The 25,575-nt window shown below is 32.6% G+C and overlaps 1 protein-coding gene across 1 annotated transcript in view; it reads left to right on the forward strand.

The window, feature by feature from the left end:
* Window positions 1-10,457: 10,457 nt before the first annotated feature.
* LOC133201002 (multiple epidermal growth factor-like domains protein 10) overlaps window positions 10,458-25,575 on the forward strand; it is a 306,946-nt gene continuing 291,828 nt past the window's right edge. Inside the window, exon 1 of the mRNA XM_061336804.1 lies at window positions 10,458-10,527. Coding sequence (XP_061192788.1) covers window positions 10,458-10,527 — 70 coding nt within the window. The remainder of the gene's footprint in view (window positions 10,528-25,575) is intronic.

The following is a 25,575-nucleotide window of genomic DNA, read 5'->3' on the forward strand; positions in this document are numbered from 1 at the left end:
AGAAACTTCGATTTATTCTTTGCTTTCAGCAGTTTTGGAAATATTCCAACATCGAAGTAATCAGCTATTAATTTTTTTTTTCAAAATTGCAGCTTGTTCCGACACATGAATATAATAGAATCTACGGATTATTGAACAGCTAGACATATGTTTTAACGATGCTTTATACGTGTTAACCTATATGTCTTCACAATGTCAAGGTTTTGTGATATTGTTTCTCTCTACAACCTTTTAAAATAGGAACGATTTCACAAACCTTGACATTGTGAAAATGTATAGGTTATTGCGTAGACCTACAATCTACTTGGTCTATTAACGATGTTTTAGAGACTTCTACATTAATTCATCCCCGTGGTAGATAAGGAGCAAAATGTACTACCTCGTTAATAGAGGATTTTGCGGAAAAGAAAAAAAAAATACTACAGTACTAGTACTTCACGGTAAAGAAGGATTTTTCGCGGAAAAGCAATGTGGACTCAGGGAAAAATTTAAGCGCAATTGAGGAATTTTCCTGTAATTTTTCCTAGAAAAAGGAATGAGGTGTTCCAAACCAATTAAAAAAAAAAGAAAAAAAAAAAGATCGACCAAAGGACAAAAACTTATTTCAAAAAAGAAAACTAACCCTAACCTGAAAAACATATTTTGAAAGGGGGGATGTCAGTTTACCTTCCTACATACCTTACCAACTTTACAAAGTTTACTTAACCCTTTCCCCTTCATATTTTTGGTATTTTACTAAATGAATTTTATACAGGTGATTGGTGTTGGGGTGGGGTCTGGATACACCCCCCCCCCCTGCAGATCCCTTACTGCTTCTTCAAAGTAATCGATACCTTTATGACGACAACCTATGCAAGCGTGTATTTTAAGGAAGCTCTAAACACCGAGTAAAAACATTTTTTAGACTTTGAGAACATTTTGTCATATAAAGGTGTACATTATGAGCTAATCTAGTTCATTTCCAGGATAAAGTGCCTGCCTTATTTCGCCTGGAAAATTGTTCAAAGACAATCGAGTGTTAGTGAACAGAAATAGTAGATGGTCCTTTGTTCATATCAAACAGAAAGCAATAGTAAATTTTGTTATTCGGGGGAAAGGAAGCAGACAGTACAGGTGATACTTTAACATGTAGGGGGGGGGGGGTCTATTCAATGAAAACTCACATGCGTATATAAATTAAAGCAAAATAGTTCTACATTCAGTCTATTGATAATTAATTAAGAGTATATTTTCAAGATGACAAAAAGTAAAAAAGTTAAAAAAAAAAAAAGGTTGACGTGGAAAACGTATCATTATGTTCATCGTGTTAATGAAATTTCAAGTAAAACTTTACCATTTACCCATGTAGGGGATATGTTCACTTTTTTCCGACATGAAACATTTTTCGATTTCTTATCGGCACTGAAACTACGTGCATGAATGTTACATGTGGATATATTGAGAGTATAAACAGGTTGAACAAAGAAAATGCACACAAGCAAAAAAAAAATATATGCATTTATTAATCATTGTTCCATGACACCCTATTTATATTTTATTTAAATTTTACCCTCCAGTTGAAACAATTAACAAGAATAAAATCAGCTATATTTTCTACGATCACTGCATTACATGTACGAGCCCAGTTCGAGAATATTTCACTTATGCACAGATATCAGTGGATATATACTTATCATTTCTTGGCAAAGATTAATATTTGTTTTAGAAAACAAGTCAGAATTTCAGTTTTGCATGTGCACACAAACAGGCAATACTTTTTTGGATATTAATACAGAAGGAGCACAAGCAAACTATGTAATTCTTGAAATCAAAAGAAGACACTTTTTTATCCTCTGTCATTCGTTACATCTATATTATGTTTCCATGCTATATACAATTCCTATAGGTCTGTCGATCTATAGTAATATTAAGAATATAAGAGGAGCAATTGGACCTGACGCTCTCCCATCCGATATCATCACTCATGTGGTAATTTATAACCCCCCCCCCCAAGTTTATTGTTTTCTTTTTTTTTTTTTACATTATGTAAATATTACATCCAACCTTTATTTTATTTTATTAAGTACATAAAATGCTTTATATTACCCCCTTTTTTGACCATCTCGAGAAATGATGTGACCAAAATACATTTATGTGATGTGTGCGGCTTTACGGGTAATTTTTATGGAACTCTTCAGAAAAGGTAACTGAAGTCATTGATAAAACATATATTATGTTCAGAACTGATCTACATTGCACATGTTTTACACTGAGAGGCGCATTGTTAAGTCTATTGTGATATTTGTCTTCTATCTTAGAAACTTAGCCTCTAATTTTCACTATAATAGCTCACAATATTCATGTACATGTAAATAGTCCATTTTCCCAACAGGCCAAATGGGTCGGCGAAACCACTGTGACGTCATTTTTTTTAAAAATGACGTATAAATTGTTTTAATGTTTATGGACACAGGTACTGGGTTATAAACTAAATGTAAAATAACACTTATACGACAAGTGTAAATACTGCATTTTTTCTGAACTGCTACTTTTTTCAACCACCTAACGTTCAGATATGGTCTAACTCGGACCACTGTCGCTCAAACTTAGGGAGCGCGGAAGTAAGATGCTATATGTATATACTAATATAGGCCCAATGTATCTGAATTCGAACAACATGTAAAGATCGAATTAATCCATACCAGATCTTCATTATATTGATGTGATGATTTTATCCTTTATATTAAAAGATTTTTTTAAGCGATGTTGGAGAGGTATATTCTCAATAGCAAAACATCGTCTAATGCATGTGTATTGCATGCTGTAAAATGAACACATATTAAAAAAAATAAACATGGTCCGCACAATATCACCATCGTAATTTTTTTGCATATAAATTGCTTTCATATCGATGTTTCATTTGTGAAAATTTCAAAGTGGTGATATAATGCGGACCTATCGAAAAATGCTTTTAATTCCCTGATTTTCAACGATTTTTCAGGAAATACGCATTCCGTGCATGATTTGACCACCAATAAACAGTATACAGGGGACACATTCTCAAAGTTTGGGTTTATTTTTTTAACAAGCATATATCCAACCTTTATTTTCAGTGTAAACTTTAATTTTAGAAATTCTCAGTTCCATATATTATATCAAATGAACCTTGTCCTTTACACCAGGTTCTGGGCTCTTGGTAAAAGAATAGTCACCACCTACAATGTATGTGTTGCGAACGTCTAAGTTTTATGGCCCAGAAACCGGATCCCATCTTTTGCGTTTCCAGGGATCATTGTTTGTTGCCCTGCTCACAGATTTTATTAGGTCTTTTTTCGTTATCTTTACCTTTTACATTGCTTTTAGGCTATTAATCATATCATTGTCTAATTTGGTCGTGATTATTTAAGACATTTCATAATCTAAGATTTAATGTATGCATTCATTTTCATTCTATGACGAGTTAACAATACATCGGACACATACCTTGTTTCGGACAACATTCAGCTTTAAGCTTTCATTAAACCCGAGTCTCTCCATGTTTTTACTCGTTTCTGTCTTGAAGCTGAAGATTTAGAGTATCTAATGATGCAATTGTTTATTATCATGTTTGGAAAAAATGCAATGGGAATGACCTTGAAGTCACGTCATATTTTTTTGAATAATAAAAGGGAACTAACCACAATTGTATGATTTTGTAATGTTTTAGAGTTGACGTTCTTTTACATGTAATCAGATTTCAGCGATCCATTCCAACTTCGATTTAATTTGTCAATGATTGATAATTTTGCAGAACTTTTTCTAAAATTTTCACTTTAATGCTTGTATATATTGTCATAGAGTTGTTTTTTTTTTTACAAGGATGTAATTTTCACAGTACATCGGACACAAATCAATTATGTTTCGGACACTTTCCGATACATGGGAAATCGCTTCCTTTTTCATATACCGATAGACCCCAACTGACAATTGTTTCTGCGGAAAAAGAAAATTAAACTCAAAATTTTCAGTGAAATTACAAGTTGTTGACATTCGGCGACAAGAAATGGATTCAATTTATTTCTACAAACTCGAAGATGATAACCAATGAGACAAAGGCTCGAATTGTCATATGACTAATATTGTTAAGCCTCTCTAAGCCAACGTGATGCAACTAAAATATCTTCACATATGTGGATCGATATAGTCAATTTACTTTAACTAAAAAGTTATTTATCATATAAACGATGAAAATATTTCCATATCACTAATTTTAAAGCACCGAGATATTAAGTTATGACAATTTTTACCGGTTCAAATATTCTTTGTCCGATGCGTAGTAAATATTATCCAATCCATGGTGAAATCTGGCTCATTTAAAAAAAAATCGGGATTTAGTGATATTTTCGCAATAAATAGCATACAGCTGTGTCACTAATTTATATCTTAATCATATACTACATGTTGACTCCATTTTTTAATATGCAGTCGGTAGCGATAGAATCTGATGAAGTAAGAGGGCAGTGGCGTATAATCCATATAGGCAAAAACGCTGTAGTCTACACATCATTTTCTAAGGGATAAAATTGGTTGGAAAAAAGAAAAGAAAATATAATAATTCTTACCTTTTAATTTTATTTTGTTGCATATGCCAAACACATTCTTAGTAATCAATACTTTTATACCTATCCGACGTTGACAGTTTTACTATATATTTATTGACATAATTTCCATAGCTGGAATTTTTTAAATCCGAAACTCAAGTGTTTTATCAAATTTCAAAACCATCGACAGCAACAGGATGCCATGATTAATGAATGCAGGAAATGAAATTAATATTACTGGAAATATATTTTTGGTTATTAGAAAATTAAATGTATTGATCGTATTTAGATTATTCAGTAAGGAAGTTTCCATATTTTCTAAACAGAGTAAAAAATAAGTTAAAAGTTCTCAATTCTGTTTAGTAGTCTTCATGTCATGATATAACTGAAAAAAAAAAAATGTTTACAATATTATTTTCATTTGTCAAATTGTAGATGACAATCATAGACGTCTTCGCAAAAAAGCTCCCACCGACCCCCCCCCCTCTTCCCCCATCCCTATCGAAAGGAGGGGGCACCTTATCCTTGTCCATCTCAGGTTAAATCTGTGACTTCTCACTAGCCTTCACATTAGCAGATAGGAATATTCGCCACTGGAGGGTGTACAATGTATAATGAATTCACCCTATACATGTATCATTTTTAAATAAATTATTCTGGAAAATGGATAGACAGAATCTACCTTTTTGTCGATCAATTGCATTCTGTCTAGGAGTAAAAATCCACTTCATATAATTTTGCTTAATACTTCACCTAGGCCGAATGCTCAAGTGTGTGTGTGTTGTTTTTTTTTTTCGAGCAAGAGTGTCCAGCACTGTTTCGTAAGCCGTGTGTAAACCTTTTACATGTGATGGTACATATTGTTGTTTTGTAATCTTTTCTTCATCGACAATGAATACCTACCCTCACTGCACATATCCTCGTCCATCGGTACATTGTCGCCGGAGTCCATTAATACCGGTACGAGCATTTTTTTTCCCTTTTGCATAATGGAAGTCAAACAGTCACGCATCTGCACAATTTGTCGTCGGTGACAATATGTACTGTGAATATTTGTACATTTGTCGCCGGTAAATTGTGTTGAAAAATATTTACTAAGATCTAGAGGAGAGAGAGAGAGAGAGAGAGAGAGAGAGAGAGAAGAGAGAAGAGAGGATTGGCACACACAGACACAGAGAGACAGAAGACAGACAGGAGAATAAACAAAGTGTATGGTGGATTAATAAGCAGACAAGTTGAATTTAGCATAGCTCTCCATCTGAAGGGAGAAAAGGCTTTGGTCAGAAAATTGTCTTCAGGATTGCTGTACATCCCTATGATATGTCAAGAGTCCGTTAGTCTGTGATATCTGATAAATTAACCTAGCTGTTCTTTTTTCTCGTTATATATACTTGGAAATTAAAATATTTTGAATTTTTTGTTCAGTAGTACTGAATATCTTGATATTATTTTTGCGTTATTCTTATACACGTTCCAACATAAATTATGTTTCGGTTGAAATTTTTAGTTCATCTGAGCTTTTCTGATCACATTTTGTCTATTGGTTGTCTGTATGTCCTTCTGTAAAACGTTAACATTTTCAGCTTCTTCGTAAGAACTAGTTGACCAATTTCAACCAAACATGCCACAAAGCATCCGTGGAGGAGATTCAATTTTTTTTCATTAAAGATCAATGCCCTCTTTCAAGAGAAGTAGCTAAGAATTTGTGATAATTGAGTGAATTCTTTTAGAAATTTTCTGAAAAAAATATGTCAGAAAAATTGGAAACTTATTTCAAAGCTTCATTAAAAAGTGAGATTCAGTTTTGATCAGCTCATGTCCCTGGGAAGGGGGGGGGGGGCTACAATAGGTTATCAAAGTTTTTCATATAATATAACGAAAACAAAATCTTTCAAAATCCTCCTCTCAAGAAATACAAGTACCTTCAAATCCTGACTCCGTAGCTAGGGCCACAATGAGCCATCAAATTTAAATAAGAATATATACTAAGGAATATAAAAAAAAATCTGATGAAAACCAGAAAAGCAATGCTTTGTCATATCTATCGGATTTACCAATATATGGAAACATTGCATTGTATTATCATGCGAAATGTACTGATAGACGACAGTATGTGCAGTGAAGGTAGGTAAAAATTGTCACCGGCGACAATATAAACTAGACGACAATATGTAACGTCACAATCGTGCTGCATGCCATAGCATACGAGACACGTCGGTGTGATTTACACATCAATAACATTCACAAAACTACAAAAAAGATTTAAGGTAGGTCGCGGGTTTGCTTTTGTCATCAAATTTTGGTATACAATTTCGACGATTCGAGCGGTTGTTTTGTGCACATTTGATTATGACGTCAGTTACGTCACAAAGGCGACGTTGCGTTGTTTCCCGTATAATTCTCTGAAAATAACTTCATAAATAGTCTACAGGTACGAATCAAGTAGATTAATGCAAAGCGCATGCTATTGTACGTAAACCTCGTACATGTATGAACCAAGATCGGGTATTATTAAATGGCAGTCTGAATTCTGATGTGATTATGTGTAATGTCTTAGAAAAAACTAATACGATACCAAATGAAAGGAATAATTTATATTGTAAGTGTTACTAAACTGCTAAAAGTCAATCAAAATGAGTCAGCGTAAAAGTTATGGTATGCAAAAAGAAAATTATTGTAAATTTCTTAGCCAAAACCTTGAAGGGTTGTATGTGCGAAGTAATTTGCACCTCAAAGGGAAGTGCGTATTACACCATGTTTGCCAGGGCGAAACTTTTTCAGGATGAAATCAATCCTCAACACTAAAAACGTATGAAATTTAATTACAGTACATGTATTTTCCTGTTATTTATTATTATTATTTCAATCATCATAATTATCATTTGTTTATTTTGTATTTGAATGTCGTGTATTCGCTATGTATAGGCAGGCTAACAAATTGTGATTGATTGTATGTTGTTTAACGTTCCATTCGAGAATTTTTCACTCATATAGAGACGTCACCAAATTTTGACCTTTACTCGGAACTTAGGGCCATTGAGCAGTGAGGGATCTTTATCGTGCCAACGCCTGCCGTGACACGGGACCTCGGTTTTTAAGGTCTCATTCGAAGGACCTGCAACTTTCACTTCAAAGTGCCGAGCGCCTGGCGAAGGAACAGTTGCTACGTATTTTTTTATCGACTTGGGTCAGTCGCGGCCGAGATTCGAGATTCGAACTCACGACCTCCCGATTACAAATTGTCAAATGCATTTGAAAAATCGGACTATCAGACCTATATGACACTGTAAACAATTTACAAGTATCAAGTACATTTTTTTTTTTCTATAAAAAAAGCTCTCTGTGTATAAGCTGAATGCAACTGTTTTACATTTTGAGTATGGAAATTTGATTGAGAAAATTCGAAATTAAGAAATGTTTGATAGTTAGGCTATACACCAGCTTCCGACTAATATAGAAAGAACATTGCCGGTAACCCCCCCCCCCCTTTTTTTTTCTCAGTATTGGGATGTTTTCGAATGAAGTGGTCAAATTCATGTGTTATGTCTGAAATATTACTGAACATACATGAATTAATATTTTATCACTCGCCATGTGTTGTCGCTGCATGTTTTATTCTAATACAAGAGAAATGAATAATATACCGTTCATTCTGACCTTGTGGGCAGAATATGAATTTCACAATACTAGTGTAAATAAGTTGCTTGTCATTCTAACTTTTTTCCGCAATAAGTGAAAAGATGAATAAAATTACATTTTGCAACTATGTCACCATTTAGATCTTTCATATTCCAAATGTAAAGATATTTATACTTGTATGTAAACGTGATTACGTTCACCACATGACGTTGTAGTCATATATAACGTCATAAACGCAACATTTTGGCAATATAAAAGAAAACTTTGAAATTATTTAGCAAAACAAAAAACAAAAAACAAAAAACAAAACAAACAAACAAAAAAAAAAAAAAAAAAAAAAAAAAAAAAAAAAAAACTAGCGAGAAGACATATTGATTTTTTTTTTATCTCAATAGTTTTAATTTTACCTCATCTGGATATTTGAAATTCCTGAGTAATTCGTCTACGTCTTTAAAAAGTTATCCAACCTTTTTTAAAGAAACTCTTTCCGGAAAATTGGCTTAAAACGTCATTTTTCTATATATTTCAATAGCAAAGCGTAAAAAGAATACTTTAAACTATACCGCGTTTACAGTAATACAGCATTAAAACCACGTAGACAAATTTAATAAAAATTACAGATAAAATGCTATAAATTCTAAGGAACATCATATCAAATTTTCAGGATATGTTTTCTCGTAAGAATTTTTAAGCAGTAAACCCGCGACCTACCTTAAGCATTAATTTCCGGCGACAATATGTACCGTGAAGGAAAGGCATGATATCACCAGCGACATTATGTACGTGTTTAACTTTTCAGCCAGCGACAATATGTACAGATGGACAGCAATATCTGCAGTGAGAGTAGAAACATATTGTCGCCGACAGTATGTACAAAATGACTATATGTACCGTCACACACCTTCTTCTTAAGAGGAATTTAAAAATAAACAAATGTAAAACATATTTGTCTCAAAGATGTTTTGAAAAGGGATTCAGTTTTATTCAAATACATGTGAAGGATTAAGAAATCGGAAGAACTTGATCATATCTTCTTGTATTATCTCCAAAAAAGGTGATGGGACGTATTGAGTGCAACATCCGTCTTTTCATTTGCAATCCTCTTGAATATTTACTAATATTTGGGGGTTAAAACAACGACTTGTTATTTATATTCATCAATCAAGAGGGTAAGGCATGCAAAGGGTGCCTCGACGGAAGTTTACTCAAGGATTTGAAGCATGTATCAATTGGAAAGATACGGATTATAATGAAAAAAATAAGGGTTAAAGAAATGATTCACTGAAATAAAGGACTTTATCATGAAAACAACTTCATACAGAGGAAAATAAAAATAAGGAAGTATTGCGAAAACTGCAATCTGTAGCTGAATTACATAACATATTTTTCATACATTAGCTTAATAAAAAGATCTTTATTTTATGAACCTGACATGTGATTAGCAATTGTTCAGCTGGCATATTCCATGATGTGCTTCACACAGTAATATTCTACCAAAGTTTCCGTAACATCCTTTTCTCTGATAATCATTGTTTGTACCTATTTTTGCATTCAATGTCAGGAAAGGCCGACGATGATTTTAATATGATGTGGAGTCGTATTTGAAGGCTTAAAACCTCATAGGTTTGTTTTTGTGAAATTGTAAACATGGATTTCAACAATATTATTAAAGAAATTTTGGCATTTCAATCTATCTTAGAATTTTTTACTCTCTCTCTCTCTTTCTCATAATAGAGCAGGAAGAATTTTCCCAGCACTCTTCATGATGGGAAGGAAAATTGGATTTTTTTCCACTTCTGATATATTTTTTGCTCCGTTACAGAATATCACCTTGAGATTCTTTCATACTTTGAACACGCTGAATTGTTTTTTATACAATGAATACGTTTTTTCTATGCTGAAAATGTAATAAAATTCATTTGTAAGCAACGGGTAGAGAACTGTGCTGGTAAGTTCGACTATGAATATAATCCCCCCCCCCCCCACCCCGAAGATATATATATATATATATATATATATATATATATATATATATATATATATATATATATATATATATATATATATATATATATATATATATATATATATATATATATATATATATATATATATATATATATATATATATATATATATATATATATAATATATAACTCTTGTACTTGACCTTATTGTCTCATTCAGAAAAGGTTAAAACTTAAAAAAAAACCCTCTTAACATTACTTCCTGGATTCAAATTATTCTACATCTAACGTTATGGACAACAGGGTGGTGTTTCGTCTTCTTGTTGAATTAATACTGATAGGGAATTTTGCAACTGCATATGGTAAGATCATTTTCTTTTCTTAAAGTAGTTTTATGGTAAGAATAATGAATGTTGTTCATTTTTCTTACAACTTGAATCAAGAATCGAAAATGTGACAGACAATAACAAGCTAAGCGATTAATATACATGAATTTACAAATCTAGGAAAACAAAAACTCAAGGTAATTCATTTTTATTTGCTTAATTTGATTCAAAGTTAAAGAGTTGCAACCAGTGCCTTTGGAATCTGACCACACACGGTGAAACGATATCAAGTCGAAGGGAACTTAAAGCACTGTATTTGGATAAATCATGAAGAAAATTGAATAAATACATAATTATTAAGTCATGAATATTGGTACTCGGTACCAATCCCGTACCGAATAGCTACTTCAGAAATACATGTAAAATACCGTTTCATTTAATACCGGTACTAGTAAAGGTATTTCAGAATCTTTGAACATTTTAATACATTCAAAATGATTAAACAAAAACGATTCCAGGCTCGCTAAAATCGAATTCTCCGCGCATTGAAAGGGTAGGCTAATTAACGAAACGGATCCTTAGTACGACTGTACGATACTCGCTTTCGACTGCCGATATTCGAGGTAAATCAATACATATATTTATTTTAAATGGAAAAATAAAATCGGTTAAACTAATCTTGTTTTCATTTTATTCATACAAAACAATTTATAAAAATAATGTAAATTGAAAAGGCAAAATGCTGCATAAATATGATGTGCATTTCTATCCATTTTCAAATGTTTCTCCCTTTAGGGCGACCAAAGAAAATTGGTCCTGGCAATTTGTTTGAGACTCAATTTATTTGTTTTGTTGTTCATTTAAATAAAAGATTGAAATATAAACATAGTTCATAAACTCATTTCACATTATAACATGGAAAGGTTGGTGATTGGTGAAAGAAAAGAGCTGGGTACGTTAAGACCGATTTACGGCCCTGTAAAATCAGCAAAAATTAAACGCACGATTACATTCTATCAATTGTATCAATTAACTGTTAAGGTTTACCTGTGTGTGAAATAGGAATAAATTTTTCTCAACTCACGTGCCCTTTTATTTATATAACGTTCAAAACCGGTCTAATATTCCGGAATTCCCCTATTTTGGACGTTTTCCTCCTCTTCAAGTCTATATTTCGATATTGCCGCATCCGAGTATGTATGCGAAACTTTGCAGAAAGAACAAATACACTACGATTTTTAATATTAAAGAGAAAAAATAACCTTACAAAAGTGCGGCCACATCCGTTTTTACAAAAAACTGAAGTAAAAAATGCTGCATTTTGGATAGACGTCACCTTTTCTCCACAATAAAATCTATATTTTTAAAGAAATTAATTGTTTAATTCTATATCTGAAGGCTTTATTATTTTTTTTTTTAATTGTCTTTTAAATTCAATTCTGCATTTGAAAAAAAAAATAATTTAATACAATTATTTATGCAAATGAAAACCATATGAACCTTTCTCAGTGAAATTTACTATGGGACATTACATGTGAATTAGTGACGCAATGCATTGAAAAAAATGACGTCACAAAGAGCAATCATGTTGAAAATATGTACTTGAAACAATTTCTTCAGTCTTCGCAACTATGATAAATATTCAATCAATATTTACAGCGTCAAAAAGTAATTTAACGACATCAGTTGGGATGGTTCAGACAATCAATTTACATTTAATCCTACATGTACAATGTACCTCCAATTTAAAACGCGCCTCTTTCATAGTGGACATTGACTTTATTTGACTTTAGGAAAAAGATTATTTTTAACATTTTTATTGAAAATCATCAGCTTTTTAAAGTATGTTTTATTCGTTTTCAATTTATATATGTCTGGGATTCATGAATGTCAAAAGACAATAGCTAACTTTTTTCGGGGGGGGGAGGGGGGGTAGATTGGAAGCTTGGATTACATGTATAGCAGTCACCATTTGAAAATTTCTTTTCAAAACTTGTTATCCTTGTCACTGTATTGTTGCAGATTTTTATTTGACAAAATTAATTGTGTCAGAAAGGATTCTTGTGTTTTATAGCATAATCAGAAAGTGTTTTATATATGACAAAATACTTCTAAATCTGCCACTGCCGGCCTACACTTACTTATTGAAGGTCAGCACCTGGGAATGGAAAAGTTCTTACATGTATTTACACTTATTAATTATATATACATTTATCATGCTGATCGAATATTGACGTCAGTGTTTTCAATTAAAATTGGGTTTAATTTATAATTTACAAGGAATTTTAGATAATTATGTTGACCAAGTTTATAATGCTTAAAAAACGTAAACAGTGGTGTACGCTTTCGGTATTTTCTATGAAAATTTAAGTGAAACATGATACAATCAACCTTTTTTATTGTCTATAAATAAAGATTATCTGTTCCCATGCAGTTCTGTAAGAAATACAAACACGATCTTGCATTACTTGTGGACAAGACACCCCCTTTCCGCTCCATAATCGATGGTTTAACTCGTTATTTTTTTTCTTCAGAAATTGTTTTCCTAATACATTTTAAGGCATTCCAAGTCTTGAAATGAAAAAAAGACAAAAAAGATTACTCTATAGATATTTATCTGTATAAAAAACGAATGTACATATTAACTACATGTACACTACTGTTAATCTTGAAGTAAGCGAGTATATTTTAAAGGATTTTATCCAATTTATCCATAAAATAATATTACCCGGTAATATATTTCATAGGAAATATGTTTAGTATTCCATTAGATGTTCATCGGTGCTGGACGAGCGTCCTGTCCAATATCACCCCTGTGAAAACGGCGGTGCACATTATCGCTAAATTTTAAAGATTCAACGTCCGTCTGTGATGATAATCCGTTCCAGAAAAAAAAAACACATTAAAAGTATTGTATCGTTACTACAAGGACAAATGCACAAGGAAATGCCCCAGAGAGTTAATGTATCTAAAGGAAGTGATAAAATTATCATTGTCACCGAAATAATTATATCAAATACAAATATCTTACCCACGGCTGTGTAATATCACAGTGAAAAATTCACTGTTCAAGAAAGAACTTAATTTTGGACTTTACTTTTCAATTTTTAAGTTGTGTCATATTTTATTTCTCACGATATGTTTCGCGAATCTAATTGTTTAATTGACCTGTGACACTTTTCGGACTCTTGATCTGTTGTTACAAAGAGACAGAGTGCTATGTCTCAAGAACTGTTAATCTCTAAAAACAACACTATTAATTATCTGGGTTTTTTTTTATGTCCAAACATCAAAGCGTCATTGAGTTTATTTAATTAATCCATACCTGTGAATCTTTCACTCAATTTACAAAATGTCAACACCTGTCACTTATTTACTCATTATGTACATTCTTATAAATAGTCATGTATAATTTCAATCATTAGTCTGGAATATACGAAGGCCAGTCTCGGCCACGTCCGACTCGTCAGGACTCTGAGTCCGGGGCCACTTCGGCCAGATCCGACTCGATCATTTATAATAGGTCTGTTTGTTGATTCATGTAAACTGTTGCCATCGTTGAGACTCATCTAATAAATACGGAATCCTTCATCATTTGTTTTATCTCTGGAATTGCATATCGGTGGACCTTCGGGAATACGGCACACCTATACTTTGTTTTTACCTCACGGCCACACAGCGCCTCTACCTATACCTCGTACCCCCCTACGCCAACATTCCCTCACCCCGTTCGTTCTGCAGACAACGGATGCTGTTCCAGACGAATTCCTACGTACCGTCCAAATCTACACGGTCACAATTGGTGGATGAATCCTAAGGGTAAAACAACGCCCGGGGCCGCTGCATATATTTTGCATTGGTCAGATCTCGAACCTCTTGAGCAAGCGAGTTCCCCCATTGAACCACTCTGCTCATCGTGAACTGTTCGACCAATGTATCAACGATGGACAACACCAGTTCAACATCCATGAACAACACTTTCGGCATTCCTTTGTTAACCACCAGGATAGTTTCAATAACTAGTGTTTACCGGTGTGTACGTCTACAAGAACATGAAAGAACAGAATCCGAAAAATAATTAAAGTGAAATTTCTTTCCAAACACGAGGACGTGTTTTTCCCGGAGCGGTGGGAAATTATCACAGTGAAAAATTCACTGTTCAAGAAAGAACTTTATTTTGGACTTTACTTTTCAATTTTTAAGTTGTGTCATATTTTATTTCTCACGATATGTTTCGCGAATCTAATTGTTTAATTGACCAGTGACACTTTTCGGACTCTTGATCTGTTGATACAAAGAGACAGAGTGCTATGTCCCAAGAACTGATAATCTCTAAATACAACACTATTAATTATCTGGGTTTTTTTTTTATGTCCAAACATCAAAGCGTCATTGAGTTTATTTAATTAATCCATACCTGTGAATCTTTCACTCAATTTACAAAATGTCAACACCTGTCACTTATTTACTCATTATGTACATTCTTATAAATAGTCATGTATAATTTCAATCATTAGTCTGGAATATACGAAGGCCAGTCTCGGCCACGTCCGACTCGTCAGGACTCTGAGTCCGGGGCCACTTCGGCCAGATCCGACTCGATCATTTATAATAGGTCTGTTTGTTGATTCATGTAAACTGTTGCCATCGTTGAGACTCATCTAATAAATACGGAATCCTTCATCATTTGTTTTATCTCTGGAATTGCATATCGGTGGACCTTCGGGAATACGGCACACCTATACTTTGTTTTTACCTCACGGCCACACAGCGCCTCTACCTATACCTCGTACCCCCCTACGCCAACATTCCCTCACCCCGTTCGTTCTGCAGACAACGGATGCAGTTCCAGACGAATTCCTAAGTACCGTCCAAATCTACACGGTCACAATAACGTAAACATAGGGAGGAGTTCTAAAGAAAGTCTTTGTCTATTTTAATGCAGTTTTTGTCTTAGTAGATGACGTGATGTATCGTCTTGCAATTCATGTCAGCAGTTTGTTAGGTATATTTTTTAAGATTTTTTTTATCAGACACTTACATGAAAAAGAAACATAATCAAGCAAGTGATATAATCCGGGAATGGCAAGGATAACTCTATAAAGAAGCGCTGTGACGTGTTTTGCGTATTGTTCCCACAAGTAACAAAATAACATAAGATTTCGTATAATTTGATAACTGAACTAGAAATAAAATCTCTATGTAGCTTATAAAAAGGGACGTGAAAGTGAATTTTGATTCTTCTATGTGAGTGTTCTGTTATTCTGCATTTCAATTATTTGTATTTTGTCTCTATGTAAATAGAAGGGGAGGCTTACTGATAATCAAATTATACATATACTGTAATGAGTATCAATAAAAAAATTATATCAAGAATTTGATTTAAAACTAAATACATCCCTTTCCAATTTCTTTTGGCTCCCCACTGGACTGTGACCGTTGATCGATCTTTTACTGATCGATATCAATGCAAGTGTCTGCCGTTTCATGCTGCATTGCTTTGAATACGACATGCGCATGTTATAAATAAATGAATTTTTAATTCATGATTTTAAATAGAAATATAGCTTAAACATAAGATTTTTGATTAATGCAAACGGAAATATAGTTTAAATTGTCAAAATGTAAAGTTACTCAATTTTGCACAGTTTCTTGTCATGTTTAGTTTAATTGAAGAAAAATCTTTTGTTCTCTTGATAGTGACATGTCGTTACTCGTGAATATTTAGATTTTAGATTTCTAGGTAACAAAGTTAATTCTCACTTCCTTTGTATTAAATTAGCATGTCTCTTAAGATCAAATAGTCATACCAAGCCAATGAGTAAATAAATAAATTCTTCTTTATTTCGGCATCTTTGGAAATAAATTCTTTATACACTTAACTTGACACTTCGAAATTCCTCATCAGGAAAAATGTTTACTTTGTTTCGGCTTTTCTTAATCCGTCTTTGTTATAAAAAAGTGTCCGCGGACAGATAAGTAATTGAAGTAACACTTTCATTAGTTGAGCGATTAGTGTCAAACTTAAAAGAAATTTTGCCGAAATTGGCTAAAACTATTCTGTAACGTGCTTCCTGATTGGTCAGAGTCCAAGTCTGTAGAATGACCGCATCGGTTAGTGATTTTAGCAAAATCACTTTCCGATCTGGTCTAAAGCAATAAAGTTTATTGTAGTTCTACAGATTTGATTCTGTCTTTTTAGGTAAGCTTGAATTTTTATTCTAATTACTTAAGTAATTTTCATCTTAAAATAACGATATTTAAATAAGATTGAAAGTTTTCATTTAGGTTAAGTTAAGAATTTTAAAAGGATTTGTAGACTTCTTTGTTTGATTATTTTTACTGTTTCAGTATTGTGTTTAAAATTATTTTTCATTGACAACTTACATGTACTTATTGGTAGAAAATGTTTTATTGTATTTTGCAAATTCATATCAATTCATTTTATTTTTACTTAATCTCTAAATCATATTTTGTTTATAATTTTCTGAAAGTTTTTCTTTGAATTTTTACTTTTTGTTTACTTTGAAATTTTTGTATTTTCGAATTTACCGCTTAAATTTTATGTGTAACTCTTTAGTAAACGGAGGCTAATAACTTAGTGTTTATAAGCTAAAACCGAAAGTAGTAGCGCTAAATTCTAAAACTGCTTAAATTTATTTAATCTTTGATACTTGCTAATCTATCTATTGATCATTATGACAAACATTTGTAATAGCTTAATCGGTAAGCTTAATTATTCTTTATTTTGGTAAAAAGTTTATTTTCTTTCATAAATGGATTTTTCTCCGATAGTGTTCGTTACTTTGTTTATAAATAATGATGTTTACCTTTTTATACTTCCGATGTTGTTTATGACTACTACTGTTTGTAAACTTTATTATAATTGATTGATATTGATTTGTATTGAAAAATGACTTTCCGATCTGGTCTAAAGCAATAAAGTTCATTGTAATTCTACAGATTTGATTCTGTCTTTTTAGATTTATACTGTGATTGTGATTTACTCACATCAGACACAGCTAATTCCCCAAATAATCACGACGTTGAAAACCAGAGGATGATAATATTATATCCTTATTTTTTTAACTTTTAGTTTTAGGGAATTATGCCCGTTAGAGTGTACTACAGGCTTCGGAATCCCTTCCCGGGAATTCGTGTGCATTTCCTGTCGAATTTAGGCATATGATTTTCGATTTTGTGAATCAAGTACATGCAAAGTAATGTGTTTGTCTCTAAAATTAAATTATTAGCTTTGGCTGTATAAAATATTTTGTTCATCGTAATATTGATCTAAACAAATCGCACACCCTTTTTTAAGCTTTAGGAGATTCACGGTTTTTACTTGAAGCAAAATTTTTCAAGGTCTGTAACGCAAGTTATGATAAGACCATTCCAAGTTTTTTTTATGTGCATTGTACGCGGACGAATTGGTTTTGAGGAGATGAAATTATAAACAAACACAAATTAAAATGGATAAATACAAAGCTTTGAAACGCAAACACAAAGTTAATTCAAATTAAAATCAACAAATACGAATCTCTGAAATACATTTTACTCGTTTTGGATTGACATATCTCTTTTTTAAGTGGTGTATTAATTTTTTTATTTCAATAAACTAGTAGTTTAACTAAGTTTTCTGGCGAGGAGAGGTCTCAAATGATAATTAGAAATTCTAGAACTGTTCTGAAAATACTGCGTTTTTCCCCTTTTGATTTGTGTGTTTTCTCGGATAGGAAGATAGGTTAGGATGGACGCTAAACAACGAAAAAAAATTGTAATGGCTCATCAATCAGGACTCTTATAACCGGTCTCCTCTTTTGGTTTTAACATAGAACGTAATTGTGTGTAAGTATATTTGGGATTGTTCCTGGTGAGGGTATTTTACATGAACCGTGCAGTAAAGCGGATCCACTGGAATGAATAAATAACGACCTATAAAAGAAATCCTAACATCAGAGAAATTTTTTTAACGCAGTTTAAGACACCTCGTAACCCCGTAATAGTGAGTAATTTATACGTTTATTCAAAAAAAAAAAAAAATAAATAAATAAATAAAAATAAAAATAAATAAATAAATAGAAAATACGAAATTAATAGCGCTGCCATTTGTTGAAATGGAAAAGGGGAGTGATGTTGATGACTTATTCATTGCCAAAAATCCAATTTTGACAACTTTATATGGGACGTTCCAATTTTCTTTTTAATACTGATTCATATATCTTTAAAATTTTTAATGTAACTTCATAGACAATGCGGAAGATGATTGAAGAAATCATTAGGACATTTTTACATAAAAAAATGATAAATTTGATACGAGCACTGTCTGTATGGATGAATCAAGCTTCATTACTTGTCTGATGAAATCGTTTGTAATAAAATTATATTTCCTTTAAATTATTTTACTCCTTCCAGCTATCAAAGATACATTACGATGAATTGAAATAAAAGTTCAAAATTGTTTTCTGGAACATAAGGCAGGTTAAAGGAAATAGTTTCCGGTTCAGAGAATTTACAGATTTCTTTTAACGTAACGTTAAAATCAGTAACGCCGTAATGACGTTATCACGTCAAAATTTGTAATTTCTAAAGAAAACTCCCCATTTTTCGAGACCTCTGATGGAAAAACGGTTTGTAATAAATATAAAAAATAAAATGATTTTGAAAGGACACATCGTCGGCATGTTTGTAAAAAACTGAAATCAAATTTGGAGACAGGGCCGCTCTGTTATACTTAACGTACCCAGTTCTTTGTTAAAAAATGAACCCTCATTCTCATTCAACTAGGTACACTAACGTATTGTTTCAAAACTACCGCCATGGTATCGTATCTTTCTATCCTTAAACGTATACAAAACTCCCTTTTGATTTCTCATTCCCTGTAAGCTTCCTTAAATAAGGCAGTAAAGTATATTTATCGTTTTACGCATTGCACACATGCTTACATGCCTGCATGTGAATGATGACCATGTCATCAAAGTGTTAATGCATCTACATATTCTGAGTATCAAAACATATCATCAAAAAATAGAAAAGTAAACGCTAAATCAAGTACATGAGTCATTTTAGCATTGCACACGCGCATGTTCATGGATGTCCTTTAAGATCATGTCATCTTGTCTGCATTTTTATTAAATATAATATATTGAGTATCAAGGCATTTCATCAAAAATTATAATAATTATGGCTTTTTCATGTATATTTGGCATTTACGCTCTGCATGCGGGCACATGAGCATGCATGTCCATGGTGACCATGTCATCGTGTTTTCACTAGTAGTATATTTCAAAATACTTAATGTCAAAGCATTTCATCCAAAAATATAGGAGTAACGGCTATATCAAGTGTATTGGCCATTAAACGAATTGCAAGCGCGCGACACGTGCATGCATGTGTATGATGACCGTGTTATTTTTTCTAACTTTTAATGCATCTTTTTTTTCCCAGTAGCAGTAGCTCAGTAGCAAATGATTTAAAAAAAATAATTTACAGCTATATCAAATATATTTGTCATTTTGCACATTACATGCGCGCGCATGAATGCATGTGCATGATGACAATGTCACCTTGTCTACACCTTTAATATATCCTCATATTCTAAGTATCAAATCATTTTATAAAAAAATATAAAAGTTTCGGCCGTATCAAGTATATTGGAAGGAGTTCAAAGGAATAAAAAGTTCATTGTGCACCTTAATTATTCACAACTAATCACCCCTAAAAGTTTCCATGGAAAATATGCATTTTTGAGACATCTTCTGGTTTTTCGGCCAGCACTTCCAGCGGAAATAGTTTGCATGGATATGACCTATCTAACTTCGTAATAGTATTGAATATCTGTAAAAATAAAAGAAACCTTTTTTTAAAAAAAATCACTTTTTGCATTGCTTCCTTTCACGACCGGAAGTGACGGCAACGTGCAATTTTTTTTTTATGGTGATGATAAACCGATGACTGACTATCATTCCCAAAAGATTAATACTTCAGTCGTGTACTGTTGCTGAGCTCTTGCATGAACAAAATCTCATTTTTTGGACAGGAACACGCTCGACTAAAGAAAATTTTACAAAGATAATCGACGTGACTCTAGATATTTGCAGTCACAATAAAATGTATAAGAATCATCTCAATAACTTTATTTACAAGCCAAATTTGTGGAAAAGTTAAATAACCAAATTACGTAGTTTTTTTTTTCTTATAACCGGAAGTGGTCATTTTCATTTCCGGTGGAGCTAATAAATTTCGAATACAAAATAGATGCAGGTAATTCCAGGTTGGGTTGAAGAAAAAAAATCGATTTCCTTGATCACTTCCGGTGATAACCGGAACTAACAGCTGACAAATATAAACATATTCAGCAAACCTACTCGTCACTATGGAAATCGGACATATCTGTCGACTGGAAGTGAATTTTGCAAAATCCTTCAACATATTTAGAGTTTCATATGTCATAATTCCTGAAAGTTTCTAGAAAATCCATCGGATTTTGTCGTTTTTTGCTTCCGGCGTAGCAAATATATTTCAAAACTGCGGAAGAGATGCAGTAAAGGTTTACAAGTTTAAATTCAAAATAGAAAAAAATAATTTTTTGATTCCTTTGGTCACTTCTGTTGACGACCGGAAGTGACGGCTGACGCTCTTAACCCAAATATTTTCATTTACTCCTCAAGGCCTATTACTAAAGATTGGTGTCATTATATTTTACCGTTTTGAGATCTCACTCAGACAAGTTATTATTTTGAGGACAGAAAAACACGCGACCGGATATGAATTTTGACGTTACTCCAGGCATTTTAAGTCGTAATAACATAAATAAAAAATATTTGAAATACTTTATCTATAAGCGATATCTATGTGTAAGATAAATGCTTGAATTATCTAGTTTTTCTCTCCTAACCGGAAGTTGACGTTTTTGTTTCCGGTTTGACTGACTATTTCGAATTTACAAATGAGATGCAATAACGTGATGTAAGAAAAGAATTCAATTATAAAGATAAGTTGAAATTTTCGATTTCTTTGATCACTTTCTGTGACGACCGGAATGACGGTGGATGCTCTTAATCCAAATGGTTTTGCTTACTCCTCAAGATATAATGCTCATGAAAGTTTGATGTTTTAATCTCTTACAGTTTTTGAGATATGAATTGGACAATATATTTAATAAAAAACGGAAATCGGACATATCTGGCGACCGGAAGTGAATTTTCAAAAAATGAAAAATGAAAAAAAAAGTCTGGGGGTATTTTCATTCTCTATCAACCCTAAAAACATCAAGAAAATCCATCCGCACATCTTTGAGAAATAGTGCCGACAAGAAAATGGGGTAAAATAATATTAATAGAATTAAGGCAAATTGCCAAAACTACACAAGAAATCATTTTTTGACAATTTCCACTTAGATCCAGACATTTCTAGCCTTTTAGATATTACTTCCTGTTTAAGTCAGAAGTCACAAAGTTCAGAACAAACCTCAAACATCATTCAAAAATCTTTGCATATTATTTCTGATGGTTTAAGAGATTCGACGTCTTCCAGTTTACATCAGAAGTACCTCTAATGGTCTGTTTTTGTTGCAAGGTTCTATCTGCCTTAAATCAAAGTTGTTCTATCATCAATTAACATATCAGATTCTGTCTTGAACTGTTTTACAGAAAAGGCGTAGACAAAATGATCATTTAGAGTATAAAAATCGGACAAAAATGGGACTGGAAGTATTTTAGCTAGGATAAAGCAGAAATCAGTTAAGTTGTAAAAAAGTAAAAAAATAAGTGGTCCCGAATTTACCCCCTCCCCCCTCCTTCAGAGGATGATTCGAACAAACCTGATTCTACGCTAACTGAGCATGCTTCCATTTTTTCTTTGATTAATTAATTTTTTTAGAAGATTTTTTCTAGACTTTTCATTTTCTATTGTGACCCTGCATTATTCCCGGGGGACATAATTTTCACAAACTTGAATCTACACAACCTGAGGAAGCCTCTGAATAAATAAGACTAATCATTGCTTTGCTGTGTTCTTGTATAAAGGATTTTTAATGACACAACTTTGTCTCCTGTTTTTTAGCCTCTCTTTAGACCATGATATGAACAAATTTGAATTTCCATTTCCTGAGGGTACTTCTATATTAATATGAGCGAACATGGCTTTGAGAAGAAGATTTTTCAAGACGTCCTACATTTTCCTAATATGCATAATTTTAATTACCAATTGTGACCCTACCTTACCTACAGGTTCAGGGTTTAAACAAATTTGAATTTACACTTCCTGAGAATGTTTCTGTATTAATTTGACTAATCATGTTTTCGCTGTTTAAAAAAAATTAAGATGTTTTCTTATTATATATTCTGATTTAGAACTTTTATCACCTGTGTGGCTCCACCCTACTCCAGCGGGTAATGAGATGAACAAATTGGAATATACACTACCTACCTGAGAATGCTTTTGATTAATTATGAACTGCTGTTCTTTAGTAGAAGAAGATTTTCAAAGATATTCCCTATATATCCCCTTTTTAAACTTAGAAATCCCCCTACTGTGACCTCTACATTCTTTTCACGGTGAAATTATATGTAGTAAAAGCTTAAACACATGGGATTCGATATCGTCATACGAGGGCTTACAGACAATGTCTGGACTGTAAGTCATTCAAATACCACTCTATGTAAATTCTTTTTAAGCAAAACATTCTTACCTTCTTTTGGAACATCCTCATTATTCACACAATAAAACATGACTGTTAAATCCTTTCTCCTCTCAATATCACTGAAAACATTGATGCATTCTTGGTTTATGTGTTGTTTTTTTTTCATTGTTAACATTCTAAAAATCAATATTTCTCTTAATTATACGATTCTTAAAAAAAAAGTGAGTTGCTACCCCAATCTAAACGTGTATTACGTGAAATCTCATATAATGTTGGCAGAGTTTCACGCAGTACCGATTTTTACACCGTGGGTCAACGTTATTTAGTCCGCAATAATTGTTGGTCTACCGGAACCTTTTTCTTTTTTTCTGGATTATTTATTAGAAATAAAATATATAATCGAATAAACAAACCCTTGGACATTTTTTTTTCGAATTGTGATTGTATTAGCAGGTCAAAAGTTCTACATAGCACTACACAAAATTTTAGGTGTGCTCGCTGCGCAGCCTTGGTGTAAAAATCAAATTTTGTCGTCGTTGTTAAATTAATTTTTTATGATCTCCTTATTTGTAATTGAAATTCTAACAAAATTAAAAAAAAAAAAAGAAATGAAAATAAAATAGCAATATTATTTACATTATAGTATTATTCCGCTTCTACTACAGGTCCACAGGAAGTTCGAACGTGGGTTTTACATATTTTCAATATCTGATTTCCTGACTGAACCGGGTACCCCTACCATTGACACATTATTTTATAATTATACCATTATTATACCATTGAAAAGAAATAAAATATTTCTATAATGTGTCTAGCTTGTATTCATTTTTTAGTGTTTGTCAAACAAATTAGGTAATCTTCGCTAAAAAGCGTTCATTTAAAAGAAAAGGATCAGTGTCTCAATAAAAGGATAAGTACCTCAATAATTTCCGAACAGCCTCGTTGATCGAACCCAACATATGACAAATAAAACACGGACCAACAGTCCATTGTGACTTTGAGATACGAAGTGTACCATTCTCTACAATTGTGACTACGGAATGAATAAATTGTTAAAAAAAAACTATAACCATAAACTTATGATTTTAAAGAAATACACACTATATAAACGCCGATTCTTTATGTGAAAATGATTAAATGATTCTTTATGTGAAAATGATTAAATGTTAATCACAAAATGATTAAATAGTTTGAAAAACATGATGTGTAATGAAAAAAAAACCGATTCTTTCCACAAAGTTTTACTAAATTGGTCGTTCTAATTACAAAACCATTAAGCAAGATCTGCTATTAAAAATCCAGTCTTTTCAAGAATATTGATGAAGAAGTGCGTAAACAGTATATAGACACGCATTTCCGCGGGAAATCATAGACGAGGAGGTACGTATACGTTGCATTTTGACTACGAGTATGAATAAAAGATTAATATCTGTCATAACAGAGTAGATGGTTAATACTGGTTGTTTAAAAAGATAAGTATCTTTAAGTGTTAGACGTCTGCCATTCATGTCAAAAGTTATTTGTATACCAAACGGCCTACCTCGTTTTCTTGACGCCATTTTTGTTTATCAGTCTAAAAGAAGCGACGGGGTCACGTGATGCATTAATTTAAAAAGAGGCATTACTTTTCTGGCAGGAAAATGAATATTATAATCTGACATCTTTTATAACGCGTTCGTATTCAATTATGTAATTTATAGAATTTTCTAAACTTTAATTGGTAAACATAATAAATAAATTTTCAACTTTATTCCTTACTGACGCAAATTATAGCGTGTATAACTTTAATTTTTACTTACATTAATCTTTCCTTTAATCTTTTTTACTTTTTAACCGCACATTAAAATTCATTTAAAGCTTTTTGCAAAATCCCAAGTTTTCATTCCCTGTGGATAATTTGTATGCACGGATGACCTTTCGGTTGTTATGCACGATTAGTTGCCCCTTCACCATGAACAAAAAGGATCTTGCGATGATCAGGTTACAAAAACAAATATCCTCACCGCATTTCACAGGTGATGAGAAGTTCAACCACCTGTGCCCAGCATCCAATTCTTATTCAATTTTTATCCTATGCAATCGAGTAACCATCACTGCATGTACTACATTTGCACTCAAAACAATTATTTCTGTCATACATCTATTTTTATGAATTTTTTTGTAAGTAGACTAATGACAGGGCGTTCGCTTCGTGATCCATTTTCGATTCTGTTTTGCGGCACTTGTTAAACCAATGACGTAAAACATATTTATTGTCTGTTTCTTCGCAAAACGCCTGGCAATAAAAGTGAAAGTCTCGTGACTTTCCGATGAGACCTTAAAAACCGGGGTTCCCTTTCACGGTAGGCATGTGCAAAAAAAAAAAAAAAAAAAAAAAAAAAAAAGATCCCTCACTGCTCAATGGCCCTGAGTGCCTAGCATATATCTAAACTGGAAGCCTT

The sequence above is a fragment of the Saccostrea echinata genome, unplaced genomic scaffold (assembly GCF_033153115.1).
Source record: "Saccostrea echinata isolate AGI-Se365-2 ecotype Australia unplaced genomic scaffold, CSIRO_AGI_Sech_v1 ptg000042l, whole genome shotgun sequence".
NCBI lineage: Eukaryota > Metazoa > Mollusca > Bivalvia > Ostreida > Ostreidae > Saccostrea > Saccostrea echinata.